This window comes from Colletotrichum lupini, chromosome 3, assembly GCF_023278565.1.
Source record: "Colletotrichum lupini chromosome 3, complete sequence".
Lineage (NCBI taxonomy): Eukaryota > Fungi > Ascomycota > Sordariomycetes > Glomerellales > Glomerellaceae > Colletotrichum > Colletotrichum lupini.
Genome location: NC_064676.1, coordinates 531,123 through 551,469, shown reverse-complemented (window position 1 = coordinate 551,469; position 20,347 = coordinate 531,123). Strand labels below are relative to the sequence as shown.

At 47.0% G+C, this 20,347-nt stretch overlaps 11 protein-coding genes across 11 annotated transcripts; 3 read left to right on the top strand and 8 right to left on the bottom strand.

Moving 5' to 3' along the window:
• Nucleotides 1-168: 168 nt before the first annotated feature.
• Nucleotides 169-1,012, bottom strand: CLUP02_04897 (fungal cellulose binding domain-containing protein; the record flags this gene model as incomplete). Its single annotated transcript, XM_049283906.1, has 4 exons — nt 169-205; nt 400-509; nt 708-908; nt 965-1,012. The coding sequence occupies 4 exons, from the start codon at nt 1,010-1,012 to the stop codon at nt 169-171; spliced, it is 396 nt and encodes a 131-aa protein (XP_049141049.1).
• A 106-nt stretch (nt 1,013-1,118) lies between these two features.
• Nucleotides 1,119-1,820, bottom strand: CLUP02_04896 (scytalone dehydratase; the record flags this gene model as incomplete). Its single annotated transcript, XM_049283905.1, has 3 exons — nt 1,119-1,562; nt 1,634-1,731; nt 1,787-1,820. The coding sequence occupies 3 exons, from the start codon at nt 1,818-1,820 to the stop codon at nt 1,119-1,121; spliced, it is 576 nt and encodes a 191-aa protein (XP_049141048.1).
• Nucleotides 1,821-2,348: 528 nt separating this feature from the next.
• CLUP02_04895 (uncharacterized protein) lies at nt 2,349-3,774 on the bottom strand (the record flags this gene model as incomplete). The annotated part of the gene is made up of 2 exons (XM_049283904.1): nt 2,349-2,414; nt 2,584-3,774. 2 exons carry the CDS (start codon nt 3,772-3,774, stop codon nt 2,349-2,351), a joined length of 1,257 nt encoding a protein of 418 aa, XP_049141047.1.
• Nucleotides 3,775-5,100: 1,326 nt separating this feature from the next.
• Nucleotides 5,101-6,087, bottom strand: CLUP02_04894 (alpha-L-arabinofuranosidase axhA-2; the record flags this gene model as incomplete). Its single annotated transcript, XM_049283903.1, has 1 exon — nt 5,101-6,087. The coding sequence occupies one exon, from the start codon at nt 6,085-6,087 to the stop codon at nt 5,101-5,103; it is 987 nt and encodes a 328-aa protein (XP_049141046.1).
• Nucleotides 6,088-7,857: 1,770 nt separating this feature from the next.
• CLUP02_04893 (uncharacterized protein) lies at nt 7,858-10,451 on the top strand (the record flags this gene model as incomplete). Its single annotated transcript, XM_049283902.1, has 2 exons — nt 7,858-7,929; nt 7,983-10,451. The coding sequence occupies 2 exons, from the start codon at nt 7,858-7,860 to the stop codon at nt 10,449-10,451; spliced, it is 2,541 nt and encodes an 846-aa protein (XP_049141045.1).
• Nucleotides 10,452-10,562: 111 nt separating this feature from the next.
• CLUP02_04892 (uncharacterized protein) lies at nt 10,563-10,884 on the bottom strand (the record flags this gene model as incomplete). Its single annotated transcript, XM_049283901.1, has 2 exons — nt 10,563-10,699; nt 10,764-10,884. 2 exons carry the CDS (start codon nt 10,882-10,884, stop codon nt 10,563-10,565), a joined length of 258 nt encoding a protein of 85 aa, XP_049141044.1.
• Nucleotides 10,885-11,386: 502 nt separating this feature from the next.
• On the bottom strand, nt 11,387-11,991 carry CLUP02_04891 (uncharacterized protein; the record flags this gene model as incomplete). The annotated part of the gene is made up of 2 exons (XM_049283900.1): nt 11,387-11,644; nt 11,701-11,991. The coding sequence occupies 2 exons, from the start codon at nt 11,989-11,991 to the stop codon at nt 11,387-11,389; spliced, it is 549 nt and encodes a 182-aa protein (XP_049141043.1).
• A 227-nt stretch (nt 11,992-12,218) lies between these two features.
• On the bottom strand, nt 12,219-13,310 carry CLUP02_04890 (uncharacterized protein; the record flags this gene model as incomplete). Its single annotated transcript, XM_049283899.1, has 6 exons — nt 12,219-12,324; nt 12,365-12,402; nt 12,549-12,624; nt 12,862-13,029; nt 13,094-13,158; nt 13,257-13,310. The coding sequence occupies 6 exons, from the start codon at nt 13,308-13,310 to the stop codon at nt 12,219-12,221; spliced, it is 507 nt and encodes a 168-aa protein (XP_049141042.1).
• Nucleotides 13,311-13,664: 354 nt separating this feature from the next.
• On the bottom strand, nt 13,665-14,608 carry CLUP02_04889 (cholera enterotoxin subunit A2; the record flags this gene model as incomplete). Its single annotated transcript, XM_049283898.1, has 2 exons — nt 13,665-14,347; nt 14,599-14,608. The coding sequence occupies 2 exons, from the start codon at nt 14,606-14,608 to the stop codon at nt 13,665-13,667; spliced, it is 693 nt and encodes a 230-aa protein (XP_049141041.1).
• Nucleotides 14,609-15,765: 1,157 nt separating this feature from the next.
• On the top strand, nt 15,766-16,131 carry CLUP02_04888 (uncharacterized protein; the record flags this gene model as incomplete). The annotated part of the gene is made up of 1 exon (XM_049283897.1): nt 15,766-16,131. The coding sequence occupies one exon, from the start codon at nt 15,766-15,768 to the stop codon at nt 16,129-16,131; it is 366 nt and encodes a 121-aa protein (XP_049141040.1).
• Nucleotides 16,132-17,288: 1,157 nt separating this feature from the next.
• CLUP02_04887 (uncharacterized protein) lies at nt 17,289-17,650 on the top strand (the record flags this gene model as incomplete). The annotated part of the gene is made up of 3 exons (XM_049283896.1): nt 17,289-17,329; nt 17,396-17,507; nt 17,567-17,650. The coding sequence occupies 3 exons, from the start codon at nt 17,289-17,291 to the stop codon at nt 17,648-17,650; spliced, it is 237 nt and encodes a 78-aa protein (XP_049141039.1).
• Nucleotides 17,651-20,347: the final 2,697 nt, after the last annotated feature.

The window sequence follows — 20,347 nt, the reverse complement described above, 5'->3', positions numbered from 1 at the left end:
ACTCAGAGTTTCTGTACTGCTAGTGCGCGGCGACCTTTCTAGGGATCGTCCCTACAAAGCATTCCTCCAATCTTAAAATTAATGAGGTACAACAGCCTTCGGCAAAAGGTCAACCTGCTTTTAGTTCACTCCGACAAGACAAAGCCTAGGAAACAGTCCATGTCAGCTTTAATGCCTAATGTGATCGATGGGTGACCCAGAAAGCCTGAATGTGGATGTCTATAGGATATAAAAGTATGTCTCAAATAAAATACATTGACATGGTGAAAAAGGTGTTTACTAGATCTGTGAGTTCAAGTTGCCATTTTAAACATCTAATTCAATCCTCGTCGCTTTGATGCTATAAGCATCGCTTGTCATCTCCGTGATCGTTAATCGGACGGTCTCTAGATAGCTCACTCCTGCTGGACTTCAGCAGCGCGCATGATGAGCATGACGACGATGATGAATTGTTTAACGCCGGTCCCACCCCTCAAGGGGTAAAGGGCGCCTACATCGGCTGCCAAAAACTATCTACCACTACACATAGTGCGAATAAAAGAGAAAAGCAATATAAAATCCTTAGCCTTAGGCCCGTAGCGCGAATCAATCTTGGTGGAAGCGCGGATGCCACGGGTGATGCGAGAGGTAGTCACCTTAATCTAGCCGCAGTTGAGGTAGAAGTCGGTACCAGAGAGCTTATGTAGAGTAAGACGATTAGGGCGAACCAAAAAACCACCAGCAGCAAGGTTGCTGGGGTTAGTGAAGGCATTGACATCCTTATCGTACGTACCCCACTCGTCAGTAGCGCTGGTAGGAGAGAACTTGACAGGACCAAACTCATAGGCCCTGAACCAGACGCCTGAGTCGTGGTAACTGAAATTATTGCTCATGGACTTGCTCCTCCAGATCAGAAGCGCGCTGGGATGCTAGGTCTTTGTGCCGGCGATCATCTGATTTTGATATTCTGATCAAAGAGGCTAACAGCCAGTATGATACCACGTAGTTTGTTTACTGAATCAGGTGTAGCCATGTTTCATTCAGGGCTTAACTTATGAACCTAATTACCCATCGTAAATTACACGTCCCGATTCGCCGTTCCCATGACCGGAGGTATTCCCTCATTACATTGACATTATTTAAACAGCAGCGGCAACCTTGAGCTCCTTCTCGACAACAGAGACATTGTTCTTCTTGTCGATAGTCTCCTCAGCACCGAAGGAATCACGTCCATCGGCGAAGACAGCCTCAAAGTCGTACTCTGACCAGCGGATCTCGGGAGCAAGACCAGCGAACTTCCAGACGCCGTCGACCTTCTTGTACCAATGCTTGTTGTAGCTGTGAGCGTGGCCCTTGACGGCAACCTCCTTGCGGGAGGCGTCGGTGTACTTCTGGTGGGGCACGCGGAGCTGGTGGTGTCCGATGACCTCGGTCTCAGAGACCTTCTCCCAGCGGGTGCCGCCGATGAAGTGCTGGGTCTTAAGAAGGGGGTTGCCGAGGACGGACTTGTCCGAGATCATGGCGATGAACTCCTCCGCGGGCATGGCCTCCCAGATCTTGTCGAGGAAGGAGCGGTAGTCAATCTGCATTAGATCAGTACAAACGTGCAGTTTCGAAGGCAGTAAAAAGCATCGCCGTGGGACGGATAACTTACGCGAAGCTCAGGGGCAATGCATTTCCTGAGACGGTCCCAGTCCTTGGAGTCGTAGCTGTCGGCCCACTCGAAGATGCAGCCAGAGAGGCCGAGATAGTCTGAACGAATCAGTCAGTCATTATCCAGCCATTGTGCATAGTTTCCAAGACCTACCCTCAAAGGATATGTTTCCAGCAGGGCTCGCCATTGTGTCTGAAAGGTTTAATGTAGAAGTAAATACAGGGAATTAGCTGGGATATGGAGCGAAAGATAAAAAGGGAAGTTAAGTGCACTCTAGAGAAGGATATCGATGAAGTTTATAGTTTACCGAAAGAAGAACAGACTGGACGCAATGAACAGTCCGATGTCAAGCGATCAAGGCCCACCTCATGTTCGTTCCTAGCAACCGGACTGCCGTCAGACGCCCGGGCCCCAGGTACGGAGGCCCGGACGTCGAACTAGCGGCCCCCGCACCCATTCGTGCGTGTCCGAGACCCCTATTTTTGGCGCCTTTTCACCGGACTCAGGTGGGGAGATGCCGGTCGTGAGACCACATCACCTTCAGGCTTCGCGGCTGCGACAAAGGCGCGAGGTGGCCTGCCGTAACACGTCAGCCATGGGATGAATACTTTGTAATGAGTAACATCTTATGCGCGTCTGTTGGTTTGATCACGGCTGATGGGTAGGAAATAAAACAGTCGCTGCGCGCTTGTGTGCGGGGCATGCGTTCGTGAAATCAGATAACGGTGCTCACGCGCATGCCGCTAATAGAGTAGGATGGCACAGCATTGAACTTGGAATACTGTGGAATTTACGAATCCAACCATTCACCTTATGTCCTATTCATCCATGATTCCTACACTGGGTATAACTAAATCTAATATCCACTTCCTGAGTTACAAGTCGAGGTATGTTCACCTCTTCAACCCCCTGGCCGCTTGCACTAAATGAAATCTTTCCTCTATTCTTACTTTTCTTCGTGCTTCTTCAGATGAGAGAGCTTTCTTTGTCAGAATCGTATCCCCTTTTGAAGGAGGCAATGTTAACCGAATGTTGGAATCGAATTCGTCCTGGGCCCAGGAAGCACCCAGCTCACCATCGCCCCATGATATCTTCTCTCCCCACTCCGATACTGATAGCCCATCATGAAAGACCTCGTCGAATAGATACATGTCCTGCGGTATGAGTTTCACAAGTGGTTGTACGGACACCAGCGCTAGCCCAAGCTGATCTGGTCTGTGGGAAGGTACCAACTCCCACTCTAGATCTAGTCGTAAGGCGAAATCGAGGCCAGATGATAGATCCCAAAATCTCATCCAGACAGTGGCGGTTGTCGTTGGTGACGCCAAGTCTTGTACTACTATCAGTGACTTTGATGTGGTACACAGCGGATACCAGCTGGGTGGGTACACCTCAGCAAGCTTAATGTTGCCTGGGGCGCTCGTGAACTGAACAGTTGTAGACTTTTCCACCCGTCTTAACATATGTCCCGGCATTGGGAAGTCTGTCTTGAAGCTGTCGAAACTTCCGGAGACGTGGATATAAAGATAGACAGCTTCTGTGCCGAGGTCGGCTTCGCCAATCAACAGAGGTACGGCACCAGGTGGGCGGATGATGAGGTTGCCCACATAGTAGAGGGGAATAGCTATGCAATTCTTCCCCGAAGTTAAATATCTGTCCGTGCAGTGTAGCATGGCGTAGATGAAAGTTCCCATCCTCCGTAGCGTATTTGTGAATCGTGTCTGAATATGCAGACCTTTGTTCGTTAGATAGTAGTGCGGGGTGTTGCCCGCGGTCTCGACTATTGTGACATTCCGGCACCCGAGAAAGTCGGCCGGAGATTTGGCGAACAACCCCCCTTCAAACCGAGCAGGTTCTCCATAGCCCCAAGAAAATATCGACTCGTCATCAGTCTTCTTGATGATTTCTTCTTGAAGCCTAAAGAAAGCCTTTTCACCTTCTCCGTATAGCAGCGGCATATTCACATCGAACAGGCCCATGAGGAAGTAGGCCTTATCCTCTAAACGGGTTGTCTCTCTTCTCGATGCCCAACTCATCTTCTCCGCCACTGAGAAGGACCGATGCACATCTTCGAATTTTCTGGTTAACGCAATGAAGTTTATGTTCGTTATACTGCCGAGAGCCGAGGCGAAGTTATTCATGTTGGAATTCATGTCGAAGCTCTCGTTATCGACTTGGCTTATCTTCCTTTTCCCGAGTACCATATTCGATGGACGGGCTCTACCGTCAGTGTCACCGGACTTTTCAATCCACTCCACGAACTTCCAGGACCGGTCGTAAAAGAATACTGTGGTCGCCGCCAACAATTCCTGCAAGGTCCAACCGCGACTAAACCAGCGACTATTGGCAAAGACCTTGTCTTTGGGATTAAACTTATAACCCCCAGGAACATCTTCAAGATACACAAAGCATGTTGCAGCCCGTCTGTACCATGCAAACATAGAATTGATGGCCTCAGACAGCTCCGTGCTACTGCTCTTGTCTATGCAGCAAGTGTCTATCCAGACCCAGGAAAGCCTTTGGTCTCGAGCGACGCGACACATGCCATCGATTTTCGTGATCCCACCGCGGTATCCAGCTCGTTGGAAATCTCTGAATGTGAACTCGTTACGCCCCCAAGTATGGGACAGGATGCCGTAGGGAGGTATGTCTGTACCGGAGAACTCTCGCAATTCAAATGTAGTTGTATGTAATAGCCGCATGATATTGATTTTGACTACGTTGTCATCTAGTAAGCTGACTGAAAGACGTTGGGAAAGCTTGACGGGGCGGCCATAGCCTGTATGAGTTGAGCAATAAACGCGGCGTTAGCAAACCCTTTCTCCAAGCGACAATCTGACGTCTCTCATCTCGAGTGCGGGGTAAGTGCAAGGAGATGCCGCCTGTTCAGGCGCCGTGGTTCGCCAAAGATGAGGAAATGCATATGAGCGCATGTAACCAACAGGTTTGCCAAGGATGTTGGACCTGCTTACTTGATGCATATCTCATCCGATGGTGTGCAGAAAGTACGATGGGTGTGACCGACTGTCCATCCTTTCTCGATATCACTATCACGAATTTTATTGTCGTGAGGCATATTAGTTCTAGTTTATGGCGTATTTGTATGAAGTGGCAAGGTCATCGCAGGCCTTCATACAGGAGAACCAATGGCTGAAGCTGAACTTATGATCTAATTAGATTTGAGGCAAAAGCATGAAAGCTTGGTAATAATAATTTATGTTCACTGGCAGGCGATCAGTGAAGACCTCCTGGCCTAGCGGTGCTATATGTTTGATCAATATTTACATGTGAAAGGGAAGCCCATCGATGCCTGAACACTCTCCTGGACTGACTCCGTACATGCTTTTCCCGATTGGCTGTCTGGCCCATCACTGAGCTAGGGGAGGATCCAAGAATATCAAGAACAGTCTCTAGTGTTAAGTTTAGTGCCACAGGTGTCCAGGAGGTTGAGGCCCGGCGGAGGAATCCTATCGTTGCAGGGTCAGAACTGCCGGGCGGTAGGGTAGCAGGCCGTAGTCGCCGCTGGAACTAGGGGACCGTCCCTGGTAGAGCAGTTGAAGGTTGCACGGATCGATAGTCATGGTCTGGTCTGGATCGCTGCGAACCAAGTCACCGTGGCTTATGTCGTTGGTCCAGGTAGCACCGCTATTGGCCTTGCCGGCAAAGGGGTTGCTCTCGGTCACGGCCTGGGCCGTCCACGATCCGCCGAGACTGGTGGCCGTGAAGGAGCGGAAGTAGCGGCCGTTGGCGCCAATAGCCTCTACGATCATGAGGTACTGCTGTTTACCCTTGACGGTGTAGACTTGAACAGCCTCGAAGAGGTTGTTGGTCGTGTCGCTCATGACGACTGTCGAGGCGGTGCCAAAGTTGCCCGGGAAGTTTCCAATGGGCATGCTAGAGCGGTAGATCTTGCCATTGTCGCCCGCGAAGAATAGGTACATGTTCGTGCTGTCGCCAATGAGCGTCTGATCGATGGGGCCGGTGCTGGAGTCGGAGATGGTTCCGGAGAACATGGGCTGCGCCGCGGACCACCCGTTCGCAATGGAGGGATCGCTCGACGTCTTGTAAGAGAACTGAGTCGGACCCCATTGATAGGCGAGGACCCAGATGTTCTTGGGACGGAAGTAGAAGATGGTAGGCGCGACGGCGGATTGGGTCATTGCATTTTGAGACGCAGCACCCATTTGAGACCAATCGGAAAAGAGGCCAAAGTTCATGGAGCCCCAGGTTGAGCCTTGGTCATGAGTCGACGCGTATACGAGGTGCTGACCGTTGTAAGTGACGGTGGTGAAGTCCTTGAGCGAGGCCCATCCGGATTTGGGTGTGGCCAGCGCGCCAGTCGATGTCCAGCGATAGGTAGACGGCAGGTCGCACGTCTGGGCGATGACATCCGTCGCAGACGCGAGGAGCAGTAGAGTGGTCGAAACCACCCCCGCATTGGCTCTGAGCATCATCTTTGCGTTGCGGAGTATATACAGTTGATGAAAAAAGCTTGAGTCTCTGTAACACGAACTCCTTGACTAGAAATAGTTGGCAGTCGTCCGATCTTTATATATATGAGAAATGTGTGTATTTTGACTTGACAGCGATTGGCTATCTAATCGTTGATTGCAATCCGGTCTCCCCTAGTTGTGGACCGGCAGTTGCTCGCCAATGCGAGAGAGTCCGAGAAAGTTGCACTGGGATACGAATCTCATCAATCTGGCATTCGTGGATTAACAAAAGTGAAACTGGACTATGCTCTATGTGGACTGCCGTTTGTGCCGCATGGTTTACCGATACCAATACTACATCCCATATTGCCGAAAGTAATTTGAAGAGTATGATCCTGTGCTACAATATCCCCCTGTAGACCTAGACATCAACGGATTTTGCGGCTCCGGGGTCAAATTAAGATTGTTCACGAAGGTTTCTGAAAGTTTTGCATTCAGCCGGCGGGTCGTATGTGATGCGCACCAATTGCGGTTTCTCGGTTCTCGGTACACTTCTTCTAACACTCGCGCAGGGTTCCATCGAGGTGCGTTATGATCTTGGTTCCCCCAGACTTCTCCTCTTTTCGGACTGATCGTCATAGCGCCAGAATTTTCCCGACTTGGCGGTTGTGTAACCGCCAATTACCGATTGGTAGTATTAGTAGGCGCAATGGAAGTTGCTAGTCGTCATGGAACACTTCGTTCGCCTCGTGTGAGAACCTTGAGTTACGATAAATGAGTCAAGGTTGATGAATTGACGGTTTATTTAGCGTGATGTTCCGATGCCCCCATGATTACAGAGAGATATTTAATTACCCGAATGAATAGATCTTGGTATGAGGTGTTACTACATGAACTTCATCTAAACTACATCGGTTGGAGTTTGTTGCTAATGTTGATGGCTCTCCACTGGGTGACCTGAGTTCAGCGCGAGCCAGCGGGAGCTAGCTCAGGCCACATCCCAATTCTTACCGCACGCCTTGATTCGAAAGATAGTGCAAGAGACTTAGAATGACTGCATGATTGAACTGACCCTGATACTCGCAAGAACCCGAATGTGGCCCACTACTTGGGTGAAGCCCAACAGGATTTTTGATTTGTGAGCCTGTATTTGGGCACACACGTCTTCGATTCGAGTACATTATCTGCCTGGCATGCTAAAACTTTCACTCCAAAGATATCTTCATGAGTTTTGCTATCCGGGCAGTACTGTTTAGCTATCCGGGCAGTAACCCACTTTTCGAACCAATAAGGGCTCATAGCTACAGAGCTCGGACCATAACCCCATACCCGTACCCGCTATACCTATATATAGGCTACTTAGCGTAATTATATAAAGTAGCCGTAGGTACGTTTAGTTATAATTACCTATGGTCGTAATTACCTACCGTTATAATTACCTACGGTCGTAATTACTTATAGTTATAATTACTTATAGTCGTAATTACTTACTTAATTACTTACTTAATTACCTACTTAATTACCTACTTTACTATCTATTTCTATAAGTAATTATAATTATAAATAATTATAATTATAAGTAATTACGACTATAAGTAATTATAATAGTACGTATAGAGTACTTATAGCTACTTTATATAATTACTATATATATATACTAAGTAGCCTATAAGTAGGTATAGCGGGGTAAAAAAGTTTAGAGTTCAGAGGGCAGGCTCTGATTAGTTTAAAAAGTGGGTTACTGCCCGGATAGCCAAACAGTACTGCCCGGATAGCAAAACTCTTCAAGAAATGTGGTTCCGGAAATCGACGCTGGGAAAATCTCGACTGGGATCATACGTCAAACATTCCACGATTCACGGAGTTCTCTAAGATTAGCGGGGAGTTTTTTCAAGCCAAAGGGACGCAGCCGCCAGATTGGGCACATTCTTGCGCAAAATTCCAAGGACACGGGGATTGTTGTTCCCGACCATCCTTTCCTCTCATATGCAAAGGAATTTTGGTTACTACACACACGGTATACGATCGAGCCATCTACTCAACGCTTGTGGTTCAATCTGATCGGTGAGGTTGACCTTTCGAATCTCCGAACCCATCCCTTGGTAGCGGCGGCCTGGGCCGATGTGGAAGTACCCCAAGAACCTGCTGCTTTTGCAGGCTTGTTCTGGTCTGTGCAAAACTCCCATATCCCAATTTTTGATCATGCTATCAACTTGGGTAAACATGCTTCTTCATTCACCTCACAATTCCGCCGCATAGTGGCACTTCGTCGGATGTTCAAATCACTGTCGTCACTTTCGTCACTATCACCTTCCTCGGGCGATAACCCTCCAGTATCACCACGTCCGATTATAGAGGCACACATGATCTCACACCTACTCCCGATCTCAGTATTATTAAACACCTTCGAGTTTACCAAATGGATGGAATCCCATATTGAGCCAGCGAAGTGCAGCAAGACACCCACGAGGAATACCAGCGCCCTAAGCGCTCACGATAATTCTACAATCGAGCTCTCTCCAGGGTCTATCGAATCCCCCGGGCCATATGAATTGGATGCGACAATGACACAAATTGCTGTCCTGGAAGGCTTCCCTGTTACCCTAGATGTACCCCGAACATTCAAGCTCCTCCCCAAATATCCCATACACCAATTCGTGGACTTTCCATCATCGATATCTCAGGCATTCCTTTACACACTGCAAAGCAATGTCCCACACGAGATGTTTCTGAGAAAGTTTACTTCGCACCTCAATAGCGGACTGGATCTCAAGTCACTTAGCAACGTAAGAGTCTACTCTATCCTCAAAGTATTGGTAGAATCTCGTGAGCTTAATTCACTTCTTGTTTTCCAACTCCGAGAAAGATTGGTGAATTCGATTCGCATCGAAGATGGAATGCGGAACCAGATTTTCCGTCGTGCCTGTCTCATGGGGAACTTCGACATCGCTGTTCAGACGCGACCTCGTCCAGAAGCGGAGGGCTTGAGACCACCATACAGGGGTGATGAGATTAACCTTGTACTACAAAATGTATCGGAAGAAAGATTCAAGCTTGCAACATGGCTAGTCAATGATGGTGCATCATATCCGTCAAACGATATCGATGCCTCTGGATGCTATTGCTCCACCCTTCGTCGGGCCATGCTGCTGAGGAACTGGCACCTAGCGTCAGCATTGCTTGAGCATGGGGCTTCGACAATGGGACTGGCTAGATTTTGCTCTCGAATAGAGTTGACCCATTTTTGCGTCTTACACAACGACCTGGACGGTATCGCGTTCCTGGCTAAGGCAACGAAAGGCAAAGCTTTAAATACACCCTCTGCCGGGTCCGTGTTCAACAGCTTCACTCCAATACAGCTCGCGGCTTTCAGGGACTCTGACTGGTGTCGACTCCATTCTATTCGAGCCCTAATGGCTGAAGGTGCTAGGCTTTGGTCCATGACGACCGATAGCTATATGCTCTCAATCGAAGAGAAACTGGAAAGGCTTGTTATCAGCACTGCCGAAAACTCCGCACGAGACGCTGGGGAATACCTACATTCCCTGAGAGGAATATACGCTCAAAATAAGAAAGTCCTAAAGGTCAGCAGTAAGATTGTTTGTCTTGTTGCAATACTCGTTGGGAAGTTTGTCTCAAAATACCGTCAGGCTTTGTCTCAGCCGCAGCCAAGCAACGAGGAAGTTCTAGGGTACTTCAGCGATTCTGTGGTTTTGATGAGTATCTTCCTCAAATCGCCCAGAGCCCCAGGTTTTCACAAGACAGACTTGATTCTGTCTCTGCGAGAAATTACAGGGGCCTTATCGCGCCTTGACACCGTCTCAGACCCCTCTTCCCTTGAGGGGCCTTTCAAGTCGACACCGATCACGTGGAAGGTACAGATGAGACTTCTACAAGTTGTCGATCTCATCTTGAAAAGCACAATCTCGGCTCAGTCTGAGCAGCAGCCAAGGAAATCCCATGTGATACCCGAAATTCTGTGTGCAGACCTATTACATACATCCATAGCCTCTAAACCCACTGCCTTGGATGGAGATTCTTTGGCGTCGACAAGCCAATTCGCACTACAGTTCAAGTACTTTCGAAATATTCTAGAAGACGGCTTCAACGCAAATGGTCTCACATGGCTCTTGCAGTGCTTACTCATCCTTGGTAAAAAGTTCTCAGGAGAATCTCTGATTCATTTCGCAACCGATCTCGACCTCACCTATATGAGTAACTCTTGGCTTGACAGAGATGAAAGTCCGCATCCAATTCCAGTCAGTATACGGGAAAGGCTTCGGTGTTTTGGCTGCAGAAAGGACACTTTGGATATGCTAGACGAGGTGTTGATCTCTTTCAAGCTGATGTATCGAGCTCCTTTGAATGGGCCCCTCATTCGCTAAAGACAAGGGGCCAACTGTTCCTACCGTTTGGAAGAATCAACATAAGTTCTGATGTGAAGGCTGTTTGGGAATCAATGACGAAGGGATATTTAAGAAGTCTGGCTTCGTTGATTATGATACAATGAGAATCTTGTGATGGAAAGAAAGACGCTGTCCGCGTATGTGGGTATTGATAGAGACGGCTGCTGGCTCAAGGAGTTTGCTTGAGTTGATGGAATTCATCTCGGCTGAAACGGCTCTGAGTTTTACTTGAATTGTTGAGTCAATCACGTGCGACAAGGCGGAAGTTTTCTCATCAATGCATTTTCTTACTAAATATCCTTGCTGTCTCCCGATGAAGAAATGCCTTGGAGAAAACAAATAACACCCATATCATTTTAGCAATGACAAAGACTGTGTGAGCTACCCTGAAGTGTCCCTTGGCGTATTCCATTCTCTCTCCTATCAGAATCATTGATCATGTAGACTTGATCGCATATGCCGTGTTCGTGATCTGCCGCCCCTGCCTCGAAAAGCATGGCGAGGCCGCCAGATATGAAGTACCTCTTCCTCTATATTGTAAGGCTATACAGCATAATTGATCCTCATTATCTAGCCGCAGAGATCCTTGGCCCAGTGGTTCTCATCAACGAATCTCTTGGCAATAGTCTCGATATTTTCTTTAAGGTTACGAGTACTCTGGTGATCAAAGAGAGCTCGCGCTGTGTATCACCTTTGATTGGATTCACAGAGCGCCAATAAGACTGTGCGAAGTCGAGAAAATATCAAATATTCACACGCCCACTGGAAAGAATGCATTAATGTTGTCATCTCATGTAAATGGGACAGCACCACTATCTCAGTCAATCGCTCTACGTCCAAGTGATAATAGGATATGTACATAAACAATCCATCACTAAATTAAATAATTTGATAATCAATGCACGAAATCTTTCTTAGACTTTCTGCTCAGGTTGGGGGATGCTCATTCCCGCTGTGGCCTCGTAGCCTTTGCTTGCGATAGCAGTCTGGGCCTCACGAAACTCTGCCTCCTTTTCTTGTTGAATCAGGTCGCAGCACCCACAGCAGCAAGCGGTAGCAAGATCGACGAGACAGCTGCCCTGGAGATTGTACTTCTCACGAAGGTTGGCGCGCTGAAGGGCGAGAGGGATCCAATGGAGGCCAAAGCAAGTGGAACCCCAGAACATGAGACACTATGAAGCAAGTCAGCTTAGCACAAACGTCGAAGTACCTTGCTGTATTGACGTACAGAAGTATTGATAGGCTCATAGCCCGTGAGGCTGCCGTTCTTGCGAAGACGGTGATGGGTTTTACCAAAGGTCACGCAAGGAACACAGCAAGTGATGGCGCAAAGGTCGATAGGGTTGAAGCAGCCGAAAAAGCCGTTCTGCCAAGGTCGAGAAGTCTCGGGAGACTTCGAGTTGACGTGCTCGCTAGGGCGAGCGAGAACGTCATTGAAACGATCCTTCCATTCGTTGAGGTCGTTGTGGTCGATGGGACCGTTGTTGTGGGTGTTATTAGCTTGAGCTGGGGTGGCCATTGTGGAGTTATGTGATAAGAGATTCAACGTGAAGGAGTGTAGAGAAAAAGGTTATGAGGTGGGGAATGGAAAACAGTGGGAAGGAGTGTGAGTTGCCAAGACGAAATAGACAGTCATTCTGGAATTGTCTTGCTCTTATAATCTCAAAGTGCCGTGCTGGTGGTTCAACGGCTGATCGCCATTTGAGACAAGCCAAAAGTGACCTGACATCCCTGATTTTAGCGTCATCAAGGGGATGTGATGGAATCCCTGATAAGCACAGAATCAGGGACCGGATTGCCGTTTTCAAATGAAGTTTGAACGCCCTGTGGCGCTGCGGCGGCAAGCTTGGAGCTTTTGATTTGGCAGCTGTATCAAAAGGCTAAAGCGCCACCAATTTGCCGTTGTATCGCAGGACCGGATGGTGGAAGCCTACGCGAGCTCACGCACTGTCTAGCACTAGCGGCAAGCCTCTGGTGCTCGCAATAGCGGAAAAGTTGCGCGTTTACGAGATGATCGTCGCCCTCTCAAGTTCCCCTGCATCATGATCCTCGAATCTTAGGAGTACCATTTCACACCACATAGATGTTATATCTTTGTGTTGGTGTCGCTCCTGGCAAAGATCCAAAACTCGGCCCGAAACTGTCCTTGATGCTTGATAGTAAACATGAGAGTTATCTCTGACTTCCCCGACCCAGGCAAGCCCCAGATAACGAAGCGCTTCTACTTTTATATGGGCTTTTTAGGTTGCTCCGGCTTAGAAGCCTTCCCGGTGTTTACTAGCCTCTCCTTTTGCCTGATATAGTGATTATTTCCCTGGTGCCTAGTCTGTGAAACATATATTCTTTAATAGCAATTGATAGTATTTGCGTACCTCTCTTGTACCTTTACTATCTCTCGGTGTTGAAATCACTATGAGCTTCCGAAGTCGAGGTGTTTCGTGTGCTTTTCAGAAGACCTGATAGTTCGTAGAGCCTTGGCAAGTACTTTCGGGTGGCGTCCGAGCCTTGCGAATCATCATCTTGAAAGGCCTTTTCTATCAATTTGATTTTTTGGCCGCTAGGGGTTCGTTACGGCGGATTGAAGAAAGACTGGAAATGCTTATTCTTCAGTCGCGGACTACCTAGATACCAGGCGATAAGTTGCGGAATAATGCAAACCCTGAAAGTGGAATCTGAGACGCCTCCTCTAGTGTTCAAGGTCAGCCACAAAATTGTATGCCTCGTGGCAATAGCCACTCGCAATTTTGTATAATCAAGCCCCGGAGTTCCACACCAATGGCTTACCTGTGGTGAGATCCTACATAGAATTCGGAGCTCCGTAACTGAGGAGCAAATCATGATTCATTAGGCTGTTTTGAAAGAGGTAACGATTATGAGCGTGAATCACAAATACTCAAAGGGGGCAAACGCGGTTTCTTGACGATACATGTCATTTGTTGTCCGAGCTATATTTGAATATCTTAAGACAGACATATGAAGACAAATGAGACTCTCAAGATATCAGCAATGGTAAAGACTGTCTGGCCTCCCTCAATCCATTCCTATCCCTTCCATTCTTATCCCCTAAGTCCTGAGTTAATCAGGACATCAATAACCTCGACTAATCCCTTCTGCCTCGACAGGCATGGCTAGTGCAGAAATAAGAGTGCCCTTCCAAAATCGAAAGCTCACAGGACAGCCGGTCATCGGGATTTAACCGCAAAGGTCCTTGGCCCAGCAGTTCTCATCAATGAACCTCTTGGCAACAGTCTCGGCACTCTCCTTGGGGTTGCAAGTGCCCTGGCGAACGAATAGAGTGCGGGCAGCGTTACCACCGCCGCATCCTGCACCACCCTGAGCAAACGCGTTCCAAGGAGACAAGGTCCAGGCACGGTGACCGGCCGGGAAGCCAGCAAGGCTGGGCATGGAGTTGGTGGGTCTCAGGCCGTTGTAGATGCGGCCCTCATACTCGTTGTTATCCTGCAGTCCGCCGTCCGCAACGCCGTTGGTGTAGTGTCTCCAGCGGATGACCTGGTCCCAGCTGAAGCCTCCGAGCGCCGCGTACTCCTGCTCGTTGGGGTACGGGCTGAACTCGCCCAGAGTGCCGGAGACCTGGATGAAGTTGGCCGCGGCCGCGATCTCGTAGACGTAGCCGTTGCCGTTGAACATGTTGGTGAGGAAGCCGACGGCGGTGTCCTCGCTGGCGGTGGTGGAGACGTAGCCGTCATTATCGCGGCTGGCGCCATTGTCGGCGCCGACTGCGTGGTTGTACATACTGACGTTGGGGACGATTTGGAGGATCTGGCTGGCTCCTCTAGGGGCGAAGAGACCGGCGGCGCGCATCTCGGTAGGGGTTCTGGTATCGGCGCGCCAAACGCTGAACTGGGCATTGCAGACTGCAGTCCATAGTTGGAGCACAAGCACAACGAAAAAGTTGTTTAGGGATATCATCTTGACGACAAACCGTGTAAATGGCAAGAAAAATTGTTGACGAAGGAGAAAAGAGTGTAAGACAAGGCTTGAAAAGCAGCCGGAGTCAATGAGAGATTGAGATGAGGTCGGTAGTTGGGCTGATAAAGAGAGTGATGATTATGGTGATACAAGGTGTAAGTAAGTTGGTGAGAAGTCATCCTTTCTTTATACTTACCATGTCGCATATGATTCTCAGTGTTTCTGTCTCAAGATAGCATCGTACCTGAGATCTCGGTTCGGGCTTCTAGTCGCCGAGCACCATCAAGTCGAGAAAGGACATGACGGGCATCCCGAGACCGAGACTAACTGCCGGCACCAGAAATCTATACAAGTTTTCCTGTCTAAGCCTCTACGGAGCACTCCAGCTTGGCTCTGTCAAGACGAGACGAGTTGTCACCAGACACAAACTATAGCCAAAGCCGCAAAAGATTGCCAACTAGACCAATGTTGGAAAGTCCTATGAAAGTAAATTAAACATACACAATTTATTACACCTCGACTCAGCTATGAATCGTTTCTTTCAATATTGACAGGGCCTCAACACCGTTAGCATCCTCCCTAACCCCCCAAGACTTTATCATAGCTATGCGGAGACATGTCTCGTATTTAGCTATACGGACAGCCCTTGGCGGTCGCAGTGTTTCTTGGCACCGATAGACAGGCTCGACGGGCTTAACGAAAATGGCAATCCCATTCTCTCACATCAGACGATTTCAAGCATGACCAGGATGGGGTCGACGGCTATTGGACGATACACGTCAGTCACAGCTGATAGGAAAGCCTTACGGCATGGATGACGAAACAAGTAGCTCTCAGCACAATGTCCAATACTGCGTGGATTAGATTGTGGTCTGAGCTGATAAGCCTGGACCTGGACCAGATCATGTGTGCCATATGATATACTCCAGACCACCCCTGATATGATGGCCCTAGCGGGTTTCCATATTTCAGCCCCCGATTCCAATCCCGCAGAAGCCGCACACGTATCCTGGCCTACCGCAAATCTTCCGACTGCCTTGTAGTCCACAATAGGAAGATTATGCCGCCAGAGTTCCCAACACCCAGGACTGACTGCTTTAGCGTAGGCGAAAAGTATATCAAGACTCGTACGTAGATGGGTCTAATCCGAGATTCCCAAAACCCACTTCAACTCTCTTCCATCGTCCCAAGTAGTCAAAATCGAGCAATACCCTTATTCTTGTTACCATCTCAAATCTCCCACATCCCACTTTCTAGCCGTCACCTTACGCCCCACGTTCTCCCTTATTCAGACTTGCCACAAGGCCCGCTATCAATCACAAGGGTCAGACTCACCCAATCATCCATCAGAACATCACCAACCATGAGGAACCCCGCCACCACCACCTGGAACCTCAGCGTCTCTCGCAACGACGCCGAGAAGCTCCTCAAAGGCTTCAAGCCATCGCAAATGGAAGATCGCTGGATGTGCCGCGCAGATGAGCCGGACGCCCGCGGCGACTTCGTGGTGCATTTGCACAGGAGCTGGACCGGGGACGAACAGTTTCGCATGAATGTCGTCTTGGCGGCGACGGGTGCGGGCGACACAACGGAACCTACCGGTGAACGCCATGCCACGATAACTGAACTCACTTGGGATAAGGGAGAGGGTCAGTTTCTCGCTACCGAGGAAGAGGCCAAGGAACTAGCAACTAAACTCTGCCGGGGCGTGCTTGGTTGTGACTTGTGAGCTGTGAATCGGGAAAGTTGAAATGTTGCTCAGTCGGTAGTTTCCAGTTGTAGAAAAAAGGCACGGAAATAGACCGAGAGCGAAGTCGTCAAATTTTTTGTTAGGTCAGAGAAGTGCCTTAGTGGTGTCATGCATATGTCTTCTAGAACACTTGAGGCGCTGACGGTGTAACCCGCGCGAGTTCAGCCTTACAAAGCGATGCACGTCAGTCGATCTTTGCGCATCACTGCAGCTAGGTTTGTCTCGTATGATGTCGATATACCTTCCATGTCCAAAAAGGTCTAGCTCGAGGCATTGCGCATCTACTTCATTTAATAGAGCAACGGCAGGGCCGTGGTAAGACCGCGGCTTCTGGGTTGTCGATCAGATGTTTAGTTGGCAGTCGGGTCAACTCCTCATCCGCAAGTCCGCAAGCTTTTCGCCCGGGCAACTCCTGCAGTTCTTGGTCGGCGATTCTCATATACTGTAAACAAGCGCAAACTCCTGAAAGCGCGTAAAACTCGTCCACGTGCTAGCATTTGCCCAAAGTCTATTCCTGGCTCATGTGTCAGATTTCTTGTCGGTAACGATGTCGGACTCTCGGCCAACCTTAATTCTGAAGCAACAAGGCGAGTTCCACATTTAATTGCCAGGGACCGGGTTTCAAGAGCCTATATGGCGGCTCATCTTAATACCCCGAAGAGTTGGAACCCTAAAAGTCCCTACGCCCCACACACGTCGTCATTGGCAGGCTGGGTTTCGCTTTCGGTTGATACTATTTATGATCTGTGTAATTGTATAGTGTAGATCACTTGGTCTACCCCAACACTGTATTGAATGTTTAATTAAGTCCTGCCGTATGTGTACTAGACTATAGCTCACGAGTCGGTCGTTGTGGTACGATGCGTTTAGCCCGGTCTTTCCGACTTGAATCTGCCAAGCTCGTAAAACCCGTTTACATGGCTGAGCAAAGCTGCGTGTAAGCAAGCCGTACGAAAAGCTTCCTACAGCACGAACAGACATACATGTGTATCTTCTCAGATATTAATATGCTCTCAACTTCGCCCGTTGCTGTCACTCAGCAATAGTCATTACCAATCTACCAGCACTCTCTCTTCGTCACCACATTCATTAGACTCACACTCACTTAAACCTCTTTCCAATCATACACTATCAAAATGCGTGTCGCCACTCTCATCGCCGCTTGCTTCGCTGCCAGGTTCGTCTATGCTTCACCTCATCTCATTTGGTTTCAATATGACTAACCACAAACACCTATTCACAGCGCCGCAGCCCAGACGATCTACTGCTGCGTCAGCAACGATCAGGACCAGGTTGTTCCCATGGACGATCAGACTGAGAGATGTTGCCAGGCTTCTGAGGGTAACATGCAGGGTGTAAGTAGCGGATCGTATACTTTTTGCAGTCAAGACTGGAGCTAACCCTGTGGGACTAGCAACACGAGTGCGCTCTTGAAGTAGGACTTTTCGGCTTCAGCCAATGCTGTCGCCAGCAGAGCACATCCACCTGCAACTTCTGATCTATCGAGAGAGCAAAGAATGGTGGCGTAAGGTGGGATTGCGGAGGTGTGTCACATAGTTTTCGAGGCTGTTGGGCCTTGCATTTGGGATATCATACGCGACGGGTGTTGTGACATCTACCTGAAGCAACTTGGAGTTCTTGTCAGTTAGCTCATATCTTCACTAGAATTCAACTCGATTCTTTGATAGAATGAAGTAAAATATTTCAAGCACCCAAGTTGTCCACAGTGTCCCTGTCTTATTGGTGAATGTAGATTGTTCCGATACTGATTCGTCAACTATGATATGACGTTCCAGTGGTTTGCTTCCAAGGAACACCGCCACATGCCATCCACTCTTCAACGTTGTTGGATGTGCCTGAGGTATTCTTTGTATAATGATTATGCCAATGTGGGGCAACTGTTGGGGTTTGACTGGAGTAAGGAAAGCACTCGCTCATGAGCTTACCACAAGCTGACATTCCCTACACATCACAACGAAAAAGGCCCCCATGTAACCCCTGAACTTCTCACGGCCAGTCAACTCGCTCTGAGATAGAGATGTGTAACTTTTCGATGCTGTGACGTTGATTCTAGGTTTAATCAAGAGGCCCTCCTGTTCAGGGGTGACGATGGTGCTTTGGCCTCTAGCCTAATTTCTCACAGCTCCCACGTTTTCCATGGCCGTGCCAAACTCTGAACACCCGGCTTCACCAACGCTAAAACAAAGTGATCTCAACCACATGATAAGCTACAAACTCTGAGTTCGCTGTCGCTTCTCCCTATACTTTGAGAAATTCTCCATGGTCGTTTTAACGCTAACTGTTCCAGGGCCAAGTCTCACGAAACCTGCCCTGAAAGTGGGACGGAACCCGGTTGCCACTCCACACCGTTTGACAGTCATATATCACATCTAGTGCTTGAAACCTAATCTTGTATTTTGTTGGATTACGAGGCAGAAAAGGGGCCCTATTAGTTAGTTAGGTAGGGGTGGTAGGTAGGCAGTCTGGGCCCGTGCAGACGGACCCTTCTACCTACCTATACCTACTAAGGGACCGCGGGCTCTGCCCACGATCTTCCCCTCCTACACACACACATACGCAATAGACCTATACTAACCTATTAACCTAGTCGCGACCTAAAAGGTCTAACCTACCTACGTATATACTAACACTGATCAGTAGTTAAATTATATATATATTTCTACCGCAGGTTAGTAAGGATATAACTATAAAAAAAATAGCCTCGACTTACCTCGCTAGCTATTCTAACTTATTAACTTAGTTCCGTCTATTTAACTAACGATAAGCGGCTTAGTTTATACTACCTTAGCTCTCCTCTACTACCGCTAGCTAACGACTAATTAATTAATTATAGGCCGTTAAGAGCGCGCTTTATTACGTATAATCTCTTTTATTAAAACTATTACTACGGAAGGATTAACTACTTTATTATTATTATTAACCTCGCCTCTATTATTAATATTATCTTTATTAGCCTTATTACTATTATTAACTTCTTTTTAATCGAACCGCTCGTAAAGGAATTTATTTTAAATATATTATAGCTAAGCATTATTTTAAATTAGTAATAAGTAAGAGGAGATTAATTATTAAGAAATTAATTTAACGATTACTAGCGTACTAGCGCTTAGTAATAATAAGACCTTCGGAATTATAAGTACGTTAATAGCGAATTTTTTACTAATAGTAAAGTATTTTAAGATACTAAGGAAAAGAAAAAGATCTCGATAGTAATAATAGTAGGGATTTATTTTATATTACTAATAAATCTACCTCCTTCTAACTTAATAGAAACTCTAAGACTAGACTAGTAAAATAAGGTACGAGAAGTACTAAAAAGAATCGCTAATTAGTAGCTAACGGAATCCTCTATTTACTATTAAAAGTATAATTATAAAAGGCCTTTCTTCCCTTTCTATAACCTTTTACTGACTTTAGTAACCTTCTATCTATATACCTCGTTAAAGGAGCAGAATTTTCTAACTAATAATAGTAGCCCGCTTACTACTATTAAAACGATCGCTATGACTAACCTACTACTCTTTCTACCCTAATTAACATTATACTATAATTATAATATAACGATTATATCTTATAATAATCTTTTATTATATAACTTACCTCGTAAATATATTATAATAATTACCGGCCTTAATAATAAGTAAAAAGGGTCTAACGATTAGTTAATATTACTTCTAGCCTACTTATATTCTTAAATTACGGAACTATACTTAATTCTAATTTACTAATAAGACTACGTTAACTTAACTTAATAGGGCTTATTTAATATTATACCCGCCCTTATAAATAATAAAAAGCTTAATACCTTTATCCTCTATATAATAAGATATTACTATCGAGATAGCCTAATAGGCGAGGAGCTATAAAAGGACTTTAAAACCGATTTTTAAAGTTAAGAAGTAGGGGACTTCTTAAGAATAAAAAGTGCGATTCTTAAGAAGCTAAGAGACTTCTTTATAAATAATAATATTAATTTAATAATTAAAGATCGTAGTTAAATAATAAAAAAGATCGCTAGTACTCTTAATATTTAATACTTCCCTACTTAAACTTTTAAAGAGATCGTAGCTTATTATAGCTATATTAAATACTTTAATATATTATATTACGATCCTTATTTCCTTTATTTACTACTCCTATAGCTAATAAATATTAACGATCTTATTTAATAAGC